At 41.3% G+C, this 18275-nt stretch overlaps 1 protein-coding gene across 1 annotated transcript; it reads right to left on the reverse strand.

Annotated features, from left to right (window-relative positions):
- Positions 1 to 17: 17 nt before the first annotated feature.
- trpm6 (transient receptor potential cation channel, subfamily M, member 6) lies at positions 18 to 17611 on the reverse strand. The gene is made up of 40 exons (XM_062383043.1): positions 17439 to 17611; positions 15998 to 16077; positions 15721 to 15759; positions 15062 to 15251; positions 14681 to 14894; positions 14229 to 14353; positions 13610 to 13781; positions 13350 to 13524; positions 12659 to 12782; positions 12500 to 12572; positions 12289 to 12389; positions 12052 to 12189; positions 11352 to 11405; positions 10506 to 10640; positions 10237 to 10362; positions 9177 to 9448; positions 8678 to 8906; positions 8291 to 8443; positions 8028 to 8183; positions 7773 to 7901; positions 7350 to 7601; positions 7085 to 7259; positions 6763 to 6877; positions 6395 to 6591; positions 6013 to 6145; positions 5075 to 5510; positions 4212 to 4887; positions 3804 to 3901; positions 3542 to 3644; positions 3219 to 3265; positions 3030 to 3094; positions 2908 to 2933; positions 2748 to 2798; positions 2532 to 2597; positions 2110 to 2408; positions 1915 to 1997; positions 1636 to 1841; positions 1485 to 1536; positions 1233 to 1345; positions 18 to 528 (listed from the first exon to the last, which is right to left on the reverse strand). The coding sequence occupies exons 1-40, from the start codon at positions 17439 to 17441 to the stop codon at positions 434 to 436; spliced, it is 5976 nt and encodes a 1991-aa protein (XP_062239027.1). The 5' UTR covers positions 17442 to 17611; the 3' UTR covers positions 18 to 433.
- Positions 17612 to 18275: the final 664 nt, after the last annotated feature.

Genomic DNA, 18275 nt, shown 5'->3' on the forward strand with positions numbered 1-18275 from the left:
ATAATTACACCCGTAACTTTCACTGTCTTTATATTATAATATTTACAGAGCAAGGTACAAACAAATAAAAAATTAGCCCTTTCTTAAATCTTATAAAATAAATCTCGATTTCCATATACGATTCATGGCAAAGCATGAACATCCAATTTTATAAGAATACAACACAACATTTACATTCACTTGTATGTATTGAAGAATATATTAGCATCCTTAGTGCAAATAACAAATTATTGTCCAATCACAGACTGCTAATGAGATCTCACAATCAAACTGTTTCCATTGGAAAGGAATAACGTGTGATGAACTACAGCATCGCAGTGTTTTCTGAGAACATGCGTGTGACTGTGTGCTCAGACATACACGTTTTGATATTTGTGTTGATAAAATTGTCTCTTCCCCCCCCCCCCCACACACACACTTCCTGGGTCAAAGGTTACATACTGCTTTCATCGTCCTCTTGTTCTTCTTTCCCCAACGTTGACTCTGCCTCGCTGCTGTTCTCGCAGCTGTCCAGACGCTTCCTTAAATCTGAACAACAGAAACATCAGTTAGCGACATGTCGCTCCAATAACACAGTCATTACCACAAGAAAGAGAATACTGACAGGCCTGGGAGGAAGTCCATGCATTGAGCATGAATAATTTGGTTTGATTTGTTGGAGAAATCTTGGAGAGGACACAAGAAGAGGAAGAGGAAACACAACGCACCTTTGAAATATGAAAACAACTGTGTCTGAATGTTTGTGCTTGTGTGTTTGTTTGCTGGGCTTGTTTGTTTTTGAGCACAGTTTCTTTCCGAGCAGTTATCCTCTAGATGCCGGTATCATGTCTACCAAGAGACGTTAATTAATAGCTAATCAAAGCTAATGTCTCAGCAGCACATTGCCAGCACAAAGACATGATTAATATGTAATCAAAGGCCGTGCAGCACAACGCACAAAGCAGGGCCCACCCCCATGCCTCAAACACAACCGTTGTTATGGAAATAAATTAACATTCTTGGCTTAATGAGCTGGCGTTGGTATACGCTGCCTTCATTTCAAGTTGTTGGGGATTCATCTCAGAGCCAACGTTGGCCTCCTGAGTGACGACACCGAGGTGACACGAGAATAAATCCATATACACAAGAGCACAAGAGGAAGAAACTGAGAAAAGAACTCACAAACTCATTTAGACACATATGAAGTACTTAGTAGTCGTGTTTACTGCTGACTGATTGTGTACATTTCTAACCTTTTAGGCCCAGTCGATGACAACTGATGCTGCAAGAATGTTTCTGCAGGAAAGCTTTTATGGCCGCATCTCCAAGGTTATCAGGTCCAAAAAGCATCTCACCCCTATTACCACTGCAGCAAGGTCAGAGAGACAGCACAGGAGTAAAGAGGAAAGAAAAATGTTTCACCTCAATCGATATCTGAGATCATTTCAAAGAAACAAATTCTCATCAATAAATCCTGATGCATTTCTAAGAAATGGTCACAGTACCTTTGGTTGTCTGACATAATGACAGTGGGATCAGTAAGCTCGTCTTCTACTCCTGTGAAGAAAATAAATTAATAAAAAAAAACAGCCAAAAACACAACCAACAGCTCACATGTTAGTAAATATAGTGTTCAACATGCCACAAAGGATCTACCTTGTATATCAAGCACCACCAGCTCTCTGCTTGAGTATTCGTACGTCCAGTGTGAGAATGCCAGCAGCATTTCTTCCAGGGAACAGCAGGGGGTGATCTCTTCTCCTGTGTTATTGTTGTACTTCCTGAAGTCACCGGACATGTATCTCTCAATGGTCAGCCACTGGCCATTCGAATGCCAGAGGACCAGTGATACATCAAGAAATCTAGAGTATAGAAAAGACAATTACTACTTGCACAGACACACACAAACCCACAAGCAAGGAAAAACACACAAACCTCGGTGAGTAGTGCATATCATCGGGTTTGGCCTGGTTGAACACTTGCATCATCTTCTGGGCTGCTCTTTGCTGCTGGATGTCCTGTAGGGATGTCAAAGAGAAAGCTGTATGATGCTTAAGTTACAGGGAGCTCAAAAATCTTGAATAATTATTCCTTGCCTAAATGTCCTTTACAGAATTTAGCAGCACTTACTCTTAAACAAAGCTGCAGAGCTGTGCTGCCATGGAAATACCTCTGCCAGGCACGAACCACCTCTGGCCTGAAGGCTTTGACCACATATACCAGACCAGGCCTGAGCACGTCCCTTTCTGCCCAGGTACACAAAACCCTGCAGCCCTTCCGGAGTCCCCCATCCAGAGAGCCCTCCTCACTGAAGAGGGGCTGCAGCAACGCAGACAGTCCTCGGGAGGACCAAGAGGAGACCATGCTGGAATCAGGGTCAAAATCAGAGGGCACTTCCTCCAGAGAGTAGACGCTCACCTCTTCACCTCCTGTGAGCAATGTGATAACGATTTTAAAAAGTCCATGGAAATATAAAAAAAAAAGAGAAACATTTTCAAAGTAAAATAAAGATAATTAAACTAAAAATAAGGTGAATGTTACACAAAATGTACCTAAAATGGAAACAGGAGTGAAGGGGATGGTGTGAGCCAGTCTCATCAAATTGTTTCTCCCCATGGCTGTGAAAACACAACACAGTCATTAATACAAGTACAGAAATAAAATTATAATTCTAATGAAATCAGAAAAACAAGTAATTCCAGGTAAGCAAAGATACATTGAAGTAACATTTTGTTAAAAGCCTAAACCCAGTTTTTCATTCATTATACCTGAATAGTGTGGGTACAAATTATCAGTGGACTGGAATGATGAACTCTTGACTGCAACAAACAAAACGATGAAAATACATCAGCAGTTAGTCTCACAATAACAGACAAATTAACAATGTATATTATTTATCAATACATGTATTAAAAAATTACCAAATACCTTCAGGGGCAATGCCGCTCGGTAAACTGCAACAGAATCATAAAGATTAAAGTTTTATCTCATTATTCTACACTATTTAGAAATTCAGATATAATGGTAGGACAAAAGAAAGACAGACTTACGAAGACATGTGGCTCATGGATCTGGCCCAGCTGTTCCACGCTGAATGATTGGGGCTCCTCACATCCTGAGGGTCGGTGCACAGACAGATCAATCTCAATGGCATGTTCTGCTCAGGATATACTTTTTTATTTCCTCCATATTTCTAGTGTGTCCACAATGGCTGCAAATTTAGAAAACAATAGACGTACCTGATGGGGAAACACTTGTTTCTGCAACAAATCCATGGGTTCAAAATCTGGAACAAAATATCACAAATGGTTAAGTATTTAAACCAAAATATACACAGCATATATTATAGGGCAGATGTTTTTGTCACGTTATGTATGCTGGGTTGGTTGCATAATAAATCCAGAAAGGCCTTGGTAAGACAGAAAACTACTCCATGTAATTATTTCTGCGATACTTTACACATACATTCAGAGGGATGAGACATGTTCACTGTTAATGCCTTAAACGCTCTATTTACTCATACAGTACAGTTTAGGTTTTAAGTGTAACCGTAGTTCCTTACTGAGCTGACTGAGGCTGGTTGAAGCCGACCAACATGTAGGTTCTCCTCTCATCCACCGTCGCCTTCTCCAGCAGGCCTCTGGCAAGTGGGGATGCACAGTCACCTGTTTTCCATTAGAAACAAAGAGAGAGAGAGAGGACCAGGTGGAGGCACCGGATATAAAGCACAGTCAGCAGGCTTTCAGAACCTTCAGTCTTACAGAACCTTCAAATTTCAATAGTTAATAAAAAGGTCAACAGTAACTCAAATTGGGTAACATTACAGTATCTGGGCTGTTCTCTTGTATCTTCACTGTCTTCCTGTTCTGGGTTTTGCCTCTGCTGTCCAATATCTGAGTGAAGTCAGAGGACTTGGACCATTCTACAGAAACACAGACACACGTCAGTTGATGTAAAGTTAAGATGCTCTGTAATGCAAAAGTAAATTCAATATCCAAAAATGGACTCTTTACAAAATAGCATTAGGTTTGTTTCTCTATTATAATGAGAGAACAAGATTCAGAGAAACTGATGCTACACATCTGAATAATCCATGTCTTTTTATATTATTTATAAATTGACACTTTGAACATTGACTGGCCAAAAAAGATTTTAAGCCAATATCCTTTTTTTAGTTCAACTTGCAATGAAAGATTATTTTCTACTTCCTGCATTACAAACTCCATCAATACCTCTGCGTCTGCTGCAATGTACCGATGTGTCATCCCTTAAGCTCCTCCCACCAGACAAACTTTCTTTGTTCATTGCTTCATTGAGAGAGGGAAATGATCCCCTCACTGGACTCAGCGGTGTAGCAGAGAGAGTCACATTCTCCATGCTGGATGACAGTGACCTGCAGTAGCCATAGGGTTGGTCCCTGGACAGATAAGCCCACTTGGCGTTTTTCACATGTCTTCCCCAGAGGTTGGAGGATCTGGAATGGCAACTCAGTTGACAATTGTCCTGAGAAAAGGCTGGATTGACCAAGCCCTCAGATATGTCTCGAGGGTCAGACAGAAGTACGGCTTTGCTAGAGGCTCGAGATAGTGTCATGTTAAACAGCTGTTCCTGTGTCTTTTCTCTCTCCTGCTCTTCTTCTTCTTCATCTTCTTCTTCCTCCTCTTCCATGGAAGTCTCCTCTTGATTGGAATACAGGTATGGGTCACATGTCCATAATTTATGATATGGCGACTCTAAGCCTCTGGAAGAAAGAGGAGACCCAGCGCGGGATTGTCCAGAGGACTCACAAGGTGTCTGATCCCTGAGACCACCGAGATGAACTCCATAAATGTGAGAGAAGGCAGCTTGGGATGCTGGTCGAGAAACTCTGGGAACGCTGGGAAGGCCAACAATATCTGAATGTGAATCCTGGGGGGAATATATATGTAAAATAAGCTCTAGTTATTCTGTGGTAGTTTTATTGTTGTACCACACAGAAGACATTGTCTGGTAGCAAAATTATTTCTCAACAAAGGTGACGGACAGGCAACATAATTTCTTTGACCTCACAGCTATTATTACAAAAGGCGGATATTGAAAAGAAAGCAGTAAGTACCTCCTTTTCTCTTCCCTCTCCGTCCTCAGCGTGCTCTTGTTTCCCCCCCCTGCTCCCACTGGCTTCGACATGGCACTCTTGTGATGTCCGTCTACTCTCCCCAAGAGTAAAACCTTTCAACAAAGGAGGGGTACTTTCACATGACTTGGCCATCGGCCGTCGCATGTTAAGTACATCATAGTCTGCTCCGCTTCTGTGCCGGAGGGTGCAGCTGTGTGGAAGGATGTGCTGGGAAGCTGTAATGGATCCACACTGAGCCAAGCGTGCCTCCTCCTGATGAAGGCTGTCTGAAGCAGAGAGCAGGGTAAGGGTGTCCATGGCCAGGGTTGAAAGATCATGGAGTTGACCCAGCTGACTGTCCAACTCTGAGAGGCTGTCCTGAATGAAGTTCACCTTCTCCGAGACCTTCCCCATTATCAGGCACATCTCCCCTGCTCTAGTGGAACAAAACAAATAAATATAACACCTAAGAATGTTTTTTTGATTCTATATGTTTTCCATATACCAAATCCAACAGTTGAGCTCATAGTCAACACAGTCAACTATGAGCTCATATTTTACAATGTGACTAATTTTAATCTCAATAACAGGATGGTTTACAAGATGATGGATTTTTATATATAATACTGCATGGCGCAAATTAAATAAGAGATTGTGTCAAAAGAAAATGAATCAAAAATTTACTGAGGATTGAGGCAATGCAGATCAAATTTTATATACAGACAGAAACAAACTCTAGAAGCCTACAATACTGACATCATCCCTTTGAAAGGACCCAATTGAACCAAACTTAAGTATGTAAATAACAAGCAATTGTGATTTTGCAAGGTTAGGGAACAAGCCCCATCATAGTCACTCCCTTTAAAAACCCAGATTGAGAAGCATCTCTTTATGAAAAACGTCTGGTTTTCACACATCAATTCAAATATGAGACCTACCTCTCAGCTGTTGCTCTGATCCGATTAACTTGACTGCTGTTGAGACCTTCACTCTTCTCATGGAAGTAGGCCTGTACACATTTCTCCTCGAACTCATGGAGCTTCTTACGATCATCAGGGCCCAAGAACAGCTCTATTAAAGACGTGTTAGACAAGAGAAGGTTTTTATGACTGAAGTGCAGAGAACAGATTTGTTAAATGTCTTATATATTCACACACAAAGGGTGTTTCTCAATTGGTCCCTTTTAGCCCTCCAAACGATCGCAGAGCGATTGGTCAGCATATTTTGCACATATGTGAACACTCCAAAAGAACTCAGACCCCTCTGAAGCGTATGTGATTGAAAGGGACCAAGTGCCACAACCCCCTTAGGTATACTCACTAAGTCCAGAGCCTCTCTCCTCCCGCTCTGCATCTCCACTCAATCTCTTGTAGATGGCCTTCAAACCCATAGTCATGTGACTGAGGATGATAAGGGGTGGAGGCAGCCATGGCCTATCCTGATAGGTCATTATGTAACGATAACGGTTGTACTTCCACAGTTTATTGGATGTCGATTCCATGTCGAAGTAAATGTTGCTGTTGGAAAGAGAACATCCAGTTAAACAACCTGCCTGAGGACTGCAGATGAAATTAGCTGATAGCTAAATCTGGCATAATTCATCTCTTCTCATATTTAGATCATTGTTTTTGTGCATTGACATTTTTTTAATAAAATTAAATAGAAAATTTAGAAAAATGTATGCTTACTTAAAAAATGCGATTAGAATGTTGACCATGATGATATACTGGAAGAACATATAGACAGCTTGGAGGAATGGCGCAATAAATGAAGCAGGAGCACATGGATTACCATCGTCACAAGCTGTTGACACAGAAAGAAATGTTAACAAAGACGTTTGACAAGTCGCATTGACAATGGGGGTACACTATATAATGTCATTGTTGAGTTAGTCAGATATATTAAATCTTATATATGTTTGAATAGTTTTAATCATTACGTGCAGGACTAAAAAATGGCTCAAAGAAAGCCTCCAAAACAGTACAAGGATTAATTAATGAAAGCGCTAACGATCTATTTCTGTTGCGAAGACCTCTCCATAGATCATCCAGTATGGCTGGAAGACTATATCTCGAGCGAGATTCCAGGACGGCTCCTCATCTGGGAACAGGATGGCCTGTCTGGACACCCCGAAGCTCAGCAGCACTATTGCCATCATCACCACAATGAAGAACATGTTACTGGTCTGGGCAGACATAGAGAGAGGAGAACGGGGTAACTAAAATGATTCTGAAGTTTCTTACTCACCAATATGTGGTTTCCTGTCTCTACTCACCATCTTAGTGATCATGGTGAGGTAAGGACCAGCATGCTGATTGACAGCCAGCAGATCTGTCACCCTGACGAACCAGAAGATGATGTCCAGACAGTAAGCAATGCGTCCTGCAGTCAGGTAGGAACCAGCCTGCCAGCGCAACGTCAGTCCAGCCAAGAAGAGCAGGATGGCAAGGAAGTCTGACTTGTTCCAGTACTCTGAGAACCAAATCTTCAGCTTGTGGCTCAACTTCCTGGGCTCAGACATTAGTACCTAATTAAGAGGGATAGATTTTTCTTATATAGCTGTAAACACTGTTGTTCTCTATCAAACAAGATTGTTATGTTTTGTTTTATGCACAACATACACCATGCTCATAAATAGTTGAATACTTTTAAAGGAGAGAAGACGGATGAAAAGGAAAATAAGTTTGTCCTCTCTCACCTCTCGGATTTTCTCCACTGCAGTGGACAAGATGTACACTATGACCAACCACTCCTGAACACTGGGCTTGTCCTCCATCTTCACCAGGACAACGAAGGAGAATAACATCAGGAAGGCCAAATAGAAAACCTTAAATGGTGAGGACAAATAAACAAATTGAGCTATGAGAACAAACATCAAACATTAAAGACCCTACTAGGCCCATACATATAAAAATTATATTCACGAGTATAACAACACACACACTCCACCTACTGTGTGAAACCAGAACTTGACAACAGGGGCTGTATAGAATTCATAGAGTCTTTTGATCCAGGAAAGACAATGCATGTTCACAGAGGACACAGTTTCTGACACAGGGCTGAGACATTTGTCATGGAAAGACGGGCCTCGCTCTGCATCCCGACTGCCCTACGAGACCAGAGAAGAGCAGAATAAGAGGAGAGACGACAAGAGAAGTATCAAAGTGAGGTCATTAAGATTCTGGTCGCTCGTTAAATGAGCTACTGGCACTTTACCATGTGATCAGTTCCCTCATGGGCTGGAACTGACTTCACAGTGTCAAATCCAAACAGCATTGCCTCATGGGACTGTGGTACATGGCACATCGCAGCCTTGCTTTTAAACTCCAGTAGGATAACAGCAGGGGGCAGAAGAAGGCTCAAAATGATCTGAAAGAAAGAGATAACAAGATCGTCGTGAGAGCTTCGAAAACTCATGATCGTGATCAGGAAGTATATAGGATAATTAGCTTTGAATCAAATAACTTATCTGAATGTGAAGAGGATGCTATGAGTGCTGTTTTCAGGAATATGCTAATTGTTTCAAATATTCATATATCAATGCCAATAGAGAAACATCTTTATAGATGTACATGTAATAGCGTTCTTCTGACAAATGTTTACCTTCAGAAAGGAGTTTTTCCTAATTTTGAGTGGACCAGTCCACAGATCTGTGAGGAGGGTCTGTGTGCAGGAGTGAGAGACGAATGATCTGTGACATGAGGAGACAGCCATCTGCAGACAGGTGAAGTGGCTCCATGCCTCCATCTCTGAAGTCAACAGCTTCATGGCCATCTGCTCGTTCTGACGAAATGCACAGTCCAACACATCCTCGGCTAGCTGACCAAACTCACTAAGACACAGAGGCATATGCACGTTTTCAACAAAGGATCTCAAACTACAAAACCCACTCATGCCACTGCAAAATTCAAACAACATGACCAAATCTGCTGTTAGTTCTAAACTGATTTAAATATTTTTTTTAATGTGCAGACTCATACTAAACAAAACAAGACTAGTCTGTATATATTAACATAATTACTAAAATCATATGACCAAAAAATGTATTATGTTGTCATTCTCTCCATATGTTGACAACTAACAACACACAATGCACACTCACATCGAATATGCCTTGAGTCGCTCTGTGATGTTGTCATCCAAGCTACTCTGCCGTGCCTCGAAGGCCATTGAGCGGTAAAGCTTGCAGGCTACAGTGGCACGTGCCAGAGCTTCCTCGCCGTGTTGCCACAGGAACAGTGCCATCTGCTGCCGCTGTTGAAGCACAGCCCATACAAAGAGGTCGTTGAAGTTGAAGGGAACCAGCAGTGGAGGATCTTCGAGGCCAGGAGTTAACGTGATTTCTCGACTGCTGCCGGATGACACGTCTGGGTCCTAGATGGAAAAGTTAGAAGGAAGGAGTGAAATATATGGGGAGAAGAAAATAGATGATAGAAAATTCAGAAAACAGATTGACCGGATAACATAACACAGGTTATAATACAAAACATGGTGTAATTTTTAAAGTCATTTTAAAGATATCTTAGAGATCCAAGAAGTGAATACTGGAAACCAAATTGCTATACAATGGTTCTGCTGTATGGGCCAAGAGACCTGAGAGTGATATTATGTCAGTAACAGCTTATGGGAATCCAAATTAATAAATAAAGTCCCTTTCACAGAAAAACGCATTAAGAACAATTTTGAATAGTATCAGAGCTTAAGTTTAGGCTTGAATGACTTGAGAAAACTTTCTTTGAAAGTACACATCACAAACTGAAATAACGCACTGCAGGTACATGCCTCTGCTAAACAGTGCAGCTTCAAACTATATTAAAAAAAATTCTCATAAGGTCACTATGACCATTACATTTAACCACTAAAATCGACGTAATTAATGTTGTGTCTGCAGTTAAACTGGTCAAAATGTTAACATATTCCCGAAAGGCATATTAGAGATATCATGTACCATGATGCTTTGTGAAGCCACTGTGACCTTGACCTTTGACCACCCAAATGTATCAGTTCATCTTTGAGTACGAGTGAGTGTGTGTCTGTACTAAATTGAATGAATTTCCCTCATGGTGTTTTGGGGATATCAGGTTTAATAGAGTGGGACCAAAAACCCCAAAACATAATGACTCTGGCCAATTTGGCCAGCGGAGAAATAAAAACCCACCAACCTTGCATTTGTAAGGCTGCGCGGTTCTAAAGAAATGCAGATCCTCGAGACTCCTGCCCCTTGAAGAGTTTGGTGTTAAACCCAGTCTCTGTTTAGACAGGGAGCTGGAACTGATCCGTCTTCCTTCCTACAAACACAAATGAGGAAAGAGCATTCTTTTAGGGAAAATCCAAGAATATTTAGATTCAATAAATACAAGAAAATAGGCAATCAATCAAACCTTTCATGGTAATTCATCAAGACACAGCGGGAAAAAAACTCAGTGCTCACTTTAGCCTGCAGGCGGCCGTAAGCAGCTCTGAAGTGCTTCCGTGTGTAAGTGCTGCGGTATGCTCCTCCTATGAGATACTCTATCACCAGGCCCATGTCAATGACAGAAAGACGGTAACCTATGGGAAGAGAACTCTGCTCACACACACACACACATAGTTATCAGCATATATCTATATTTGCATATATAGCACATTGATGCACATCAGCTCGATGTCCTTTGTAAAGGCCGGCGCATGCATCTGCAACTGGTGCGGATTTTCACGCAGTTGTGTCGAAGGACTCGTTTTAATGTATGCTTCTCCAAGCGTTGCGCGTGTTGCAAAGCAATTCACAGCCAGAACACTAGGCGGAGTAACGTTTTTTGTCGAAGCAGCCTTATAGACGCCTTGTTTGTGTGTAGCAGTCATCGTCGACTGTTTATTTACAACGCCATTGCGGTTCCTCAGAGCCGCTTTCTGACAGACAAATCCGCCAGTAGGTGACGGGTTACACAAGTGGAAATACTTTCGGATCTTTTCTGCCAAACGCTCTTCTATTTGGTCCGTATTCGTTCTTCTAAATCTCCCGTTGTTTCTGCCGGTATTATGGAGCATGAAACCGGAAATGCGACTCCAGAAAGCATGTAGTTAGCAGACCCATCACAGCCTTGCGGGGTGCTCGAGGCTTGCTGAGCTTTGCCTTATAGTTAGAAAAATTGGGCGACGCACGCAAGCACGTAAGTAGGGATACGTAAGCACGTAAGGGGAGAAGCATGCACCGGCCTTACGACCATTAAACGTCAAAGTAAACATGGTTTAATATTATTATGTATTTACTGTAGCCGGTATCATCCTCGCCATTTACCTGTTTTGCATCTTCGATAAGGAGCTGCAGGAAACGATCGGTCGGCCCCTGTGGCTATGGAGGGACATTTTTATTATCATTAATAGAGAACATACAAGTAAACAAAAAAACAGCTATGAAATCTAAGCCCCAAAAAATGTCTTACTTTAAACACAGTTGCATACAGCATATGCAATCGCAGCTCTGTGATCCATGGCATGTTTTTTAGAGGGACTTATTATCCCAGAGTTATGAATAAGTAAACCAAAGATAAAGGCAGTGAGGAGAAAGCCAAGTGTGAGTGTAATGATGACAAAGAGTTCTCTGATCTCAGAGGCATCCGAAAACAAACAGGGAAAATACCCAGGATGCAATTGACCGCAAAACACAATATTGGTGCAAAACACTTTCAGTGCATTATTGTGATTTCAATCAAAGCCACAGTTTTGGAATTTGTGCTTCAAAAGCCACAAAGAAAAAAATTCCCCCTGTTTGTGAAGCAAAGTGAGAACCGAGGGAAAACAAAGGAAGAATAACAACAACAAGACAAACAAGATACTGTGGGATAGTGTGTGTTTACTTAAATAGAAAATCTTTGAATAATAGCTTTTTCAATATTTTTGAATGCTGTCTTACAATTATTTATAAGGGAAAAATAGAAAAATGGATAACTGCAAATAAAAATATGATTAACATTAGAAGAAGAGAAATAGAAAATTACCCTCATGTTGTAGAGCTCCTCGAGGCGATCCACAGTGAGGAAGCGACTCATAGTCATCCCGTTGTCAATCAACAGCTTGACAAAACTGACACGGTCCATCACCAGAGCATCAAGCATGGCTTGTTCCAGTGAACCCACCTAGATACATCACATGACATTATTTCAATAAGTATGGTCACTCAATGCCATGAAATTTGACCAGAGATTGCAGCAGTGATTCAATAAAGTCTGTCTCGCCTGCCAGTGCTGTCCATACACCAGGATGTCTTTCTGTGCTATGTCAGCCCGGTCCCAGGCAAGAGCCATACTCAGCTGCTCTGCAGGGCTGGCCTTAGTGCCTGTTCATTGCACACAAAAATAAACAACAGAACATATATCTATGCATCCCTATATGATAACAAACATTTAACAGGTAAATGAAAACAACCAAGTAAAGAAAAACAAGTACCCTTAAGTGTTGCTGTCAAAATGGCTGCATCAGGTGGCACTTGGTCGTCTGACTCAGAGTCAAAGATGGTTATCTGTTGTTTAAAGACATACTCAGTGATTAGGCCGTGAGTCAAATCACATAGTTCCCTAGTTTTTGTTTGTTGCCGTTTTTACTTACAGACTGTCTGTTGTCCATACACTGCATGAAGAGATTGTATAGGTGAAAGGCTTCTGCACTGTCCACCCTGAGCACATCTCCAATCCTGACAAGGAAATCCTCCTTAATGTCTGCATCCAAGTGCCTAAAAAATAAATTATCTTTAAAAATGTTAAAGTTAGGACATAAGGTAGAACAAAAAAAAACTAGTTACATTTTAGAATGTATATAGTGATGGACAACATAACTGCTACCCAAAAGTGAAGCCAAAGCATCTCTTGATCCCCACCTGGGGGCTGGAGGAGGTATAGGTCAAAAATTCCCATGAACCAAACTAAATAGTGAAAGCATACCTCAAATACACTTTCCTCAAAGATGGCTTCTGTCATTTTAGGTTGTTTTCCCACAGTTGAATGTTTTTGTTTCTGGTAAGTTTGGAGTTGATTAGTCATTTAATCCTATAACAATGGGTTGAAAATGCATGATTGACAGCTCTGACTGACTTGTGATTGGTCGAGCAAGTGTATATTGACAGGACCTCGCTACATTTCCCAATCGCCACTATGTAGGCTCCAGAATTTTTTTGCTTCCTTTCTGAATGGCGGGAAAAGGGGAGACTTGTCATTCATGTTCATTTACAGTCTGTGTTTTACAAAGACTGAGGGATCCGCTACACCTACTACTGTAGATAAGATAAGATAAGCCTGCATACCTGTCAGCAGCAGTCTGCTTGTATAAGAAGGCGAGCAGGTCAGCAGCCCTGCCCGAGCCCTCGAACACAAACACCGGCACAGGGGGTACACTGCTTACATAGTCCAACACTGTGGACACAATGGCAGGGCCTCCTTCCACTACCACACATACCACAGGCACGCCTTGTTTCAGTCCTACACAAAAAGGGATGGGTGGGTAAGTGGGTTTCTCACTTAATTGAATAACAACACACATATACGGACACAAATACTGGCTTACGCGGGTGAATCTTCTGTAGCTGAATTTGTTTCTCTAGCTTCCTCCTGAGGCCTTGCTGGCAGCCATGTTTTCCCAGCGTTCCGTCATCAACCAACAGAAAGTGGGAGTGGAAACCATTGAGACAGGCCCTCTTGCTCAAAGGGTTCCCCAGTGGCTGGTAGGGCCTAAAAACCTGAACCATGTTGAGAGGAAGTCAAATAATCTTCTAACGAGGAGCCAGTCATAGCAAGACTGTAATTACTATCCCACAGTTGTATGCCTCTACCAACCAGTCAAGATGGTATAGTACATATCTGTTCATAATCTGAGTTATGGTGTAAAACATTTGGCAAATCTTTGCAGAACATGGAGTTGTTGCGAAGTTGACCTTTAACATGTCAAATGTCAGCACTTAATCAGTTTTCTAGTCATACATTTGTCTAAAAGAGTTAGAATTAGCTAATTATTTCTGGAGTTGCTTTGTGACAAGGTTTAGAAATAAGACGTTCCTGAGTTATCATGTTTTGTTAATGAGGCCAAAACATGTTTTTTGAGAACTACCATTTTAGTTTTGTAGTCAAAATGTGCCAAATTCTAAATATTTGTGGTGTCAACTGTGTGTGGAGGTGTAATGTCTTACATCTCTGCCTATAAGGTCCATGTTGTTGTCAATGACGCCCCATGGCGTGATGCCGACTGTGTTTCTCTTCCTCAGATCATGGCCCCCGAATGTTTTCACTGCCTCACCCACATGCTTAGACACACCTATAAAGAATGTAAAGAGCAGTTGAATGCAAAGCAAATATACTATTCATCAGTATGATAAAGTATCTTGCTGACTTAAGGCACAAACAAAAGCACCATTTTGCTACATGACAATCAAATTCTTCCTTGGGCAACTGCAAACAAATGGACATAGGACTCTGCTACAAGCCACAGATTAGACACAGAGACACACAGAGACACACCACCACCACTGCTTTTCTGCTGTACTGCTTGTAAAGTGATTACATTTTAGACAATGGCTAAGGATTCAGTGTCGCCTGATAAGAAATGCTAACCCACACACAAGCAACTATTTGTAATACCAACCCGAATTAATGCCATCAGTGAGTATCCAGGCCCCTGTGCTGAGGGCAGCAGTCATCAGCCCTTTGCTGAAGGCCTGCTTGACTTTAGGGGGCAGGGAGAAGTTTTCTGAGCCTCCTTGGACAGTCAGCAGCAGTTTGGGTCTCTCCATTTGCCACTCCCTCAGCATCAGCTGGAGCAACGCCTCTGCCTTTGAGTCCACAGCCACTCGTATGTACTGCAGGAGAAAGCACATGGAACAGTTTGAGACTGATAGGCTCCTTGTGCTAGTGTGACTGTTGTGTCATTACTACAATAGATAGTTTCTTGCACTCATACAGCTCACTATTGTCTGCTTAAACCCTGGTCTTATTCATGCTAGAGTAAGTTAGTGGTCTCACAGACCTTCCCCCGACAGACACGTGTAGCAGTATCTTCAAAGTCTACAATCCCATAGGCATTGGTGGGACTGGCTTTGGTGTGGAGTTCTGTGGACCAGTTATCTTCTATGTCCTGTCCAGGACCAGGACAGAGGGATATGGGAGGAGGTGACTCTTGCCAAGAGTGCTCCCCTATTAGGCGGCCACAGCAACATCTTGCCAGCAAAAAGGTGGCATAGCAGGTGGAGAGAGAAACATAGAAAAAGAAGGATCAGTCACTTACATTTCATTGTTCTTCTTGACCTTTCTGAGCTTGACAAAGTTAGTGTATACTCGTTTATGTAAAGTTTATGTGAACTCGTGTTTACATAAATAAATGTAAAGGGAGGATTGCTGTTTATAAATCTCAGGCACCTAACAGCCCACCCCCACTTGACTCTGTAAAACAGGCTGCAACAATTCCTCCCCTTTTCCTGTCTCCTTCCCTTCACCTCTATTTGCCCTTGGTTCTACTGAGTTATTCATTTATAAGTCTACAAGTTTGACACCATTAACTCTTAAGAAATCTAAAGGTTCAAGTTTAAATTAAGTTTGTGGAGGGGAAAGTGTCACACAACAAGAAAAGAACAGCTCCATTAGAGGTTGGTATGAAGATACATGAATTCATCATTCAGAAATTTATACCTGATCAAGTTTTGGCATACTTGACATACTGGAATACATCTGTAGAAAAAAAACAGGAAATTACACATTATCAAAGAATCCACATGGTCCCTATTCCTGGAAGGAAGGGATGAATGCCAAATAGCTCTGCTCTCAGAATAATATTGTTTTCAGCAGCTGCAGTTAAAATTATGGTAAGTATTAAGTAATTACATAGCGAGTGTCTTTATCTGAGAATCATAAAATCTTTAACTCTAAACACATTCCTGGAGCATTGTATTATCAGGTTCCAGTTTACCTGTGAAGGTCCCTTGAGGAAGGAATAAACTTTATACACTCTCTCTTGGAGAAGTTTTCCTCAATCCAAGACTTTCGAGACTGAAATAACAGAAGAAGAGTTCACTTACAGCACACAGATCCTGGAGAAGATAAACAGCACAATCTGAATTTATTGGTCAGAACCATCCTCCAGCAAGAAAACACACCATTCCTGAAAAAGTGTGGGACCTTCTGAAAGCTCACTGAGGTGTCGGCCGGAGTCTGTAAACATGCTGGCCCCAAAAGGAGCTAACATTAGTTAATCCCCCCACCGCCTTTCCCTACCTTCTCTAGAAACCTGCTCTCTTAAAAACACTGACAGATGAGCTATGTAACAGTCACCCTCTCATTCAGCTTCATACACTCTTTTCTTTATGCTCTTTCAAGGTCTGTCCCACTCCCATGTTCCGTTCCCATCCAGATTTAACAATGGACTCACTGAGACCAGCATTGTTAGTAGGAAACATGCACACATCCCCTTCCTGAGATAGAACACATGGTGGAGGAGCTGGCGCTCAGCCTCCCCACTCAGACTGTGTAAACAGAAAATAGAGATCTGTGGTGAAACTTCTGTAGCTGATTTTTACAGTATTAATAAACAGCCCTAAAAAAAAGTTGCCGATCATTGCAACATTGTCTGTTCCTCTTGTGGAACTACTGACAACATTTTTCCCACATTCCAAAACCACACTGGAATGAAATGGCTGCCACACACATATGTGCAGATTTAGGACAAATCTGGAGTGCTCTCTGGAGATGTGTTTCATCACAGAAAATAATCGTTGCTGCCAAAACAAACAATGACTGAACTTACTGTAAATCAGATCAACATTAAATGAGCCTGTACACAATGGTAATTTACCCATACATGGTGAGTATGCAGAGTTATGGGAATATAAACAGCAGGATGCTAATATTATTCCTTCATTTTACATGTATCAACATTCTCTAAAATTATTTGGACAAAATGTTGCATTGTATATGACACAATTTTCTGTTCTGCAACTTGTGATATACGTTACAGGTTTTTGCGAAGTGAAAATGCACTTTTGCAGAGTAAAAGTTTCAATGTATGTAACTTTCCCCTCAGCTAGCAATGTTACATTATTTTAATTAACCACGCTAAATAAATTCAAATACAGCTAAATGACCTCTTTGAACCGACTCCTGTTCTGTTGAACTATGGAAGGCTGTATAAACAGTCAATCATTTGTCTCAAGTGTCTGCCAGAGACAAATTAAACTCACAGTGCAGTAAACCTCTTGAGGCGACATGTTTTAGCTAACACTGAAAGTTTGCTAACATGAGCTATTAGCTAACTACAGATAATAAGTGCCCTAATAGCTTGACCTTTCACTAATAGCTGAATTTCATTACACACTCTGCCTGTTCCCTACATATACATGTCGTGAAGAACTTACCATGGCTGCACACTGGAGTTTAACACGTTTACCCTGAGTTGAGTGGACAGAGATCTTGAGTCGGATCCCACCTCCTCATCTTTGCTCCTCTGACGAGCTGTGCTCCTTTATCAGCCTCTGGTCCAAAGTGCAAAGAGAGGGTTTCCAACCAGACGCCTGGAGGAGTTCACCACCGCCTCCTCACAACTCATGCAACAATCTGCTGTCTGAACACTTTACAGTCACTCATCCCACCTTTAGTTCAACAGCTACACCCACAAGTCCAGTGGTGGAGGAGGTACTCAAGTATTTTAATAAAAGTAAAGTACCACGTCATCTTTTCTACTTCATTTAATAAGTATTCTAAAGTATTTCAGTGTCACCTATTCTCCAACTACGGCATTACCTATAGCTTCTGTGTGTTTTTATTTTATACAATGCTACAGACTGGGTCATATTAATTAAGAATAAAGATGATGCTACGGAAGCGTTTTGCATTCACTCGAAAGAGTCATTTTTCTGAGATAATTATCTCGGAATTTCCGGAGATGATTATCTCAGAAAAAAAAAACTAGCCCTAACCCCTTTTTTTTTTTTTTGACGAAAAAGGATCTCGGAATTTATTTTTTTTTCAAGAGAATGCAATACGCTTTCGTATGATGCTACTGAAAGAACTTTCTATTTGGGTATTAATTAAGGATCATCTTGGCGCTGGCCTCTTTCCAATCCAATCTAGTTGTATGCGTTGTCAAATGTAGTCGAGTAGAAAGTACAGATATTTGCTGACTTGAGTAGAAAAATAAAAGTGAAAAGTACCTGGAAATAAATGCGCTTAATATACAAATATATGAAAATGCT

The sequence above is a fragment of the Platichthys flesus genome, chromosome 3, assembly GCF_949316205.1.
Source record: "Platichthys flesus chromosome 3, fPlaFle2.1, whole genome shotgun sequence".
Classification (NCBI taxonomy): domain Eukaryota; kingdom Metazoa; phylum Chordata; class Actinopteri; order Pleuronectiformes; family Pleuronectidae; genus Platichthys; species Platichthys flesus.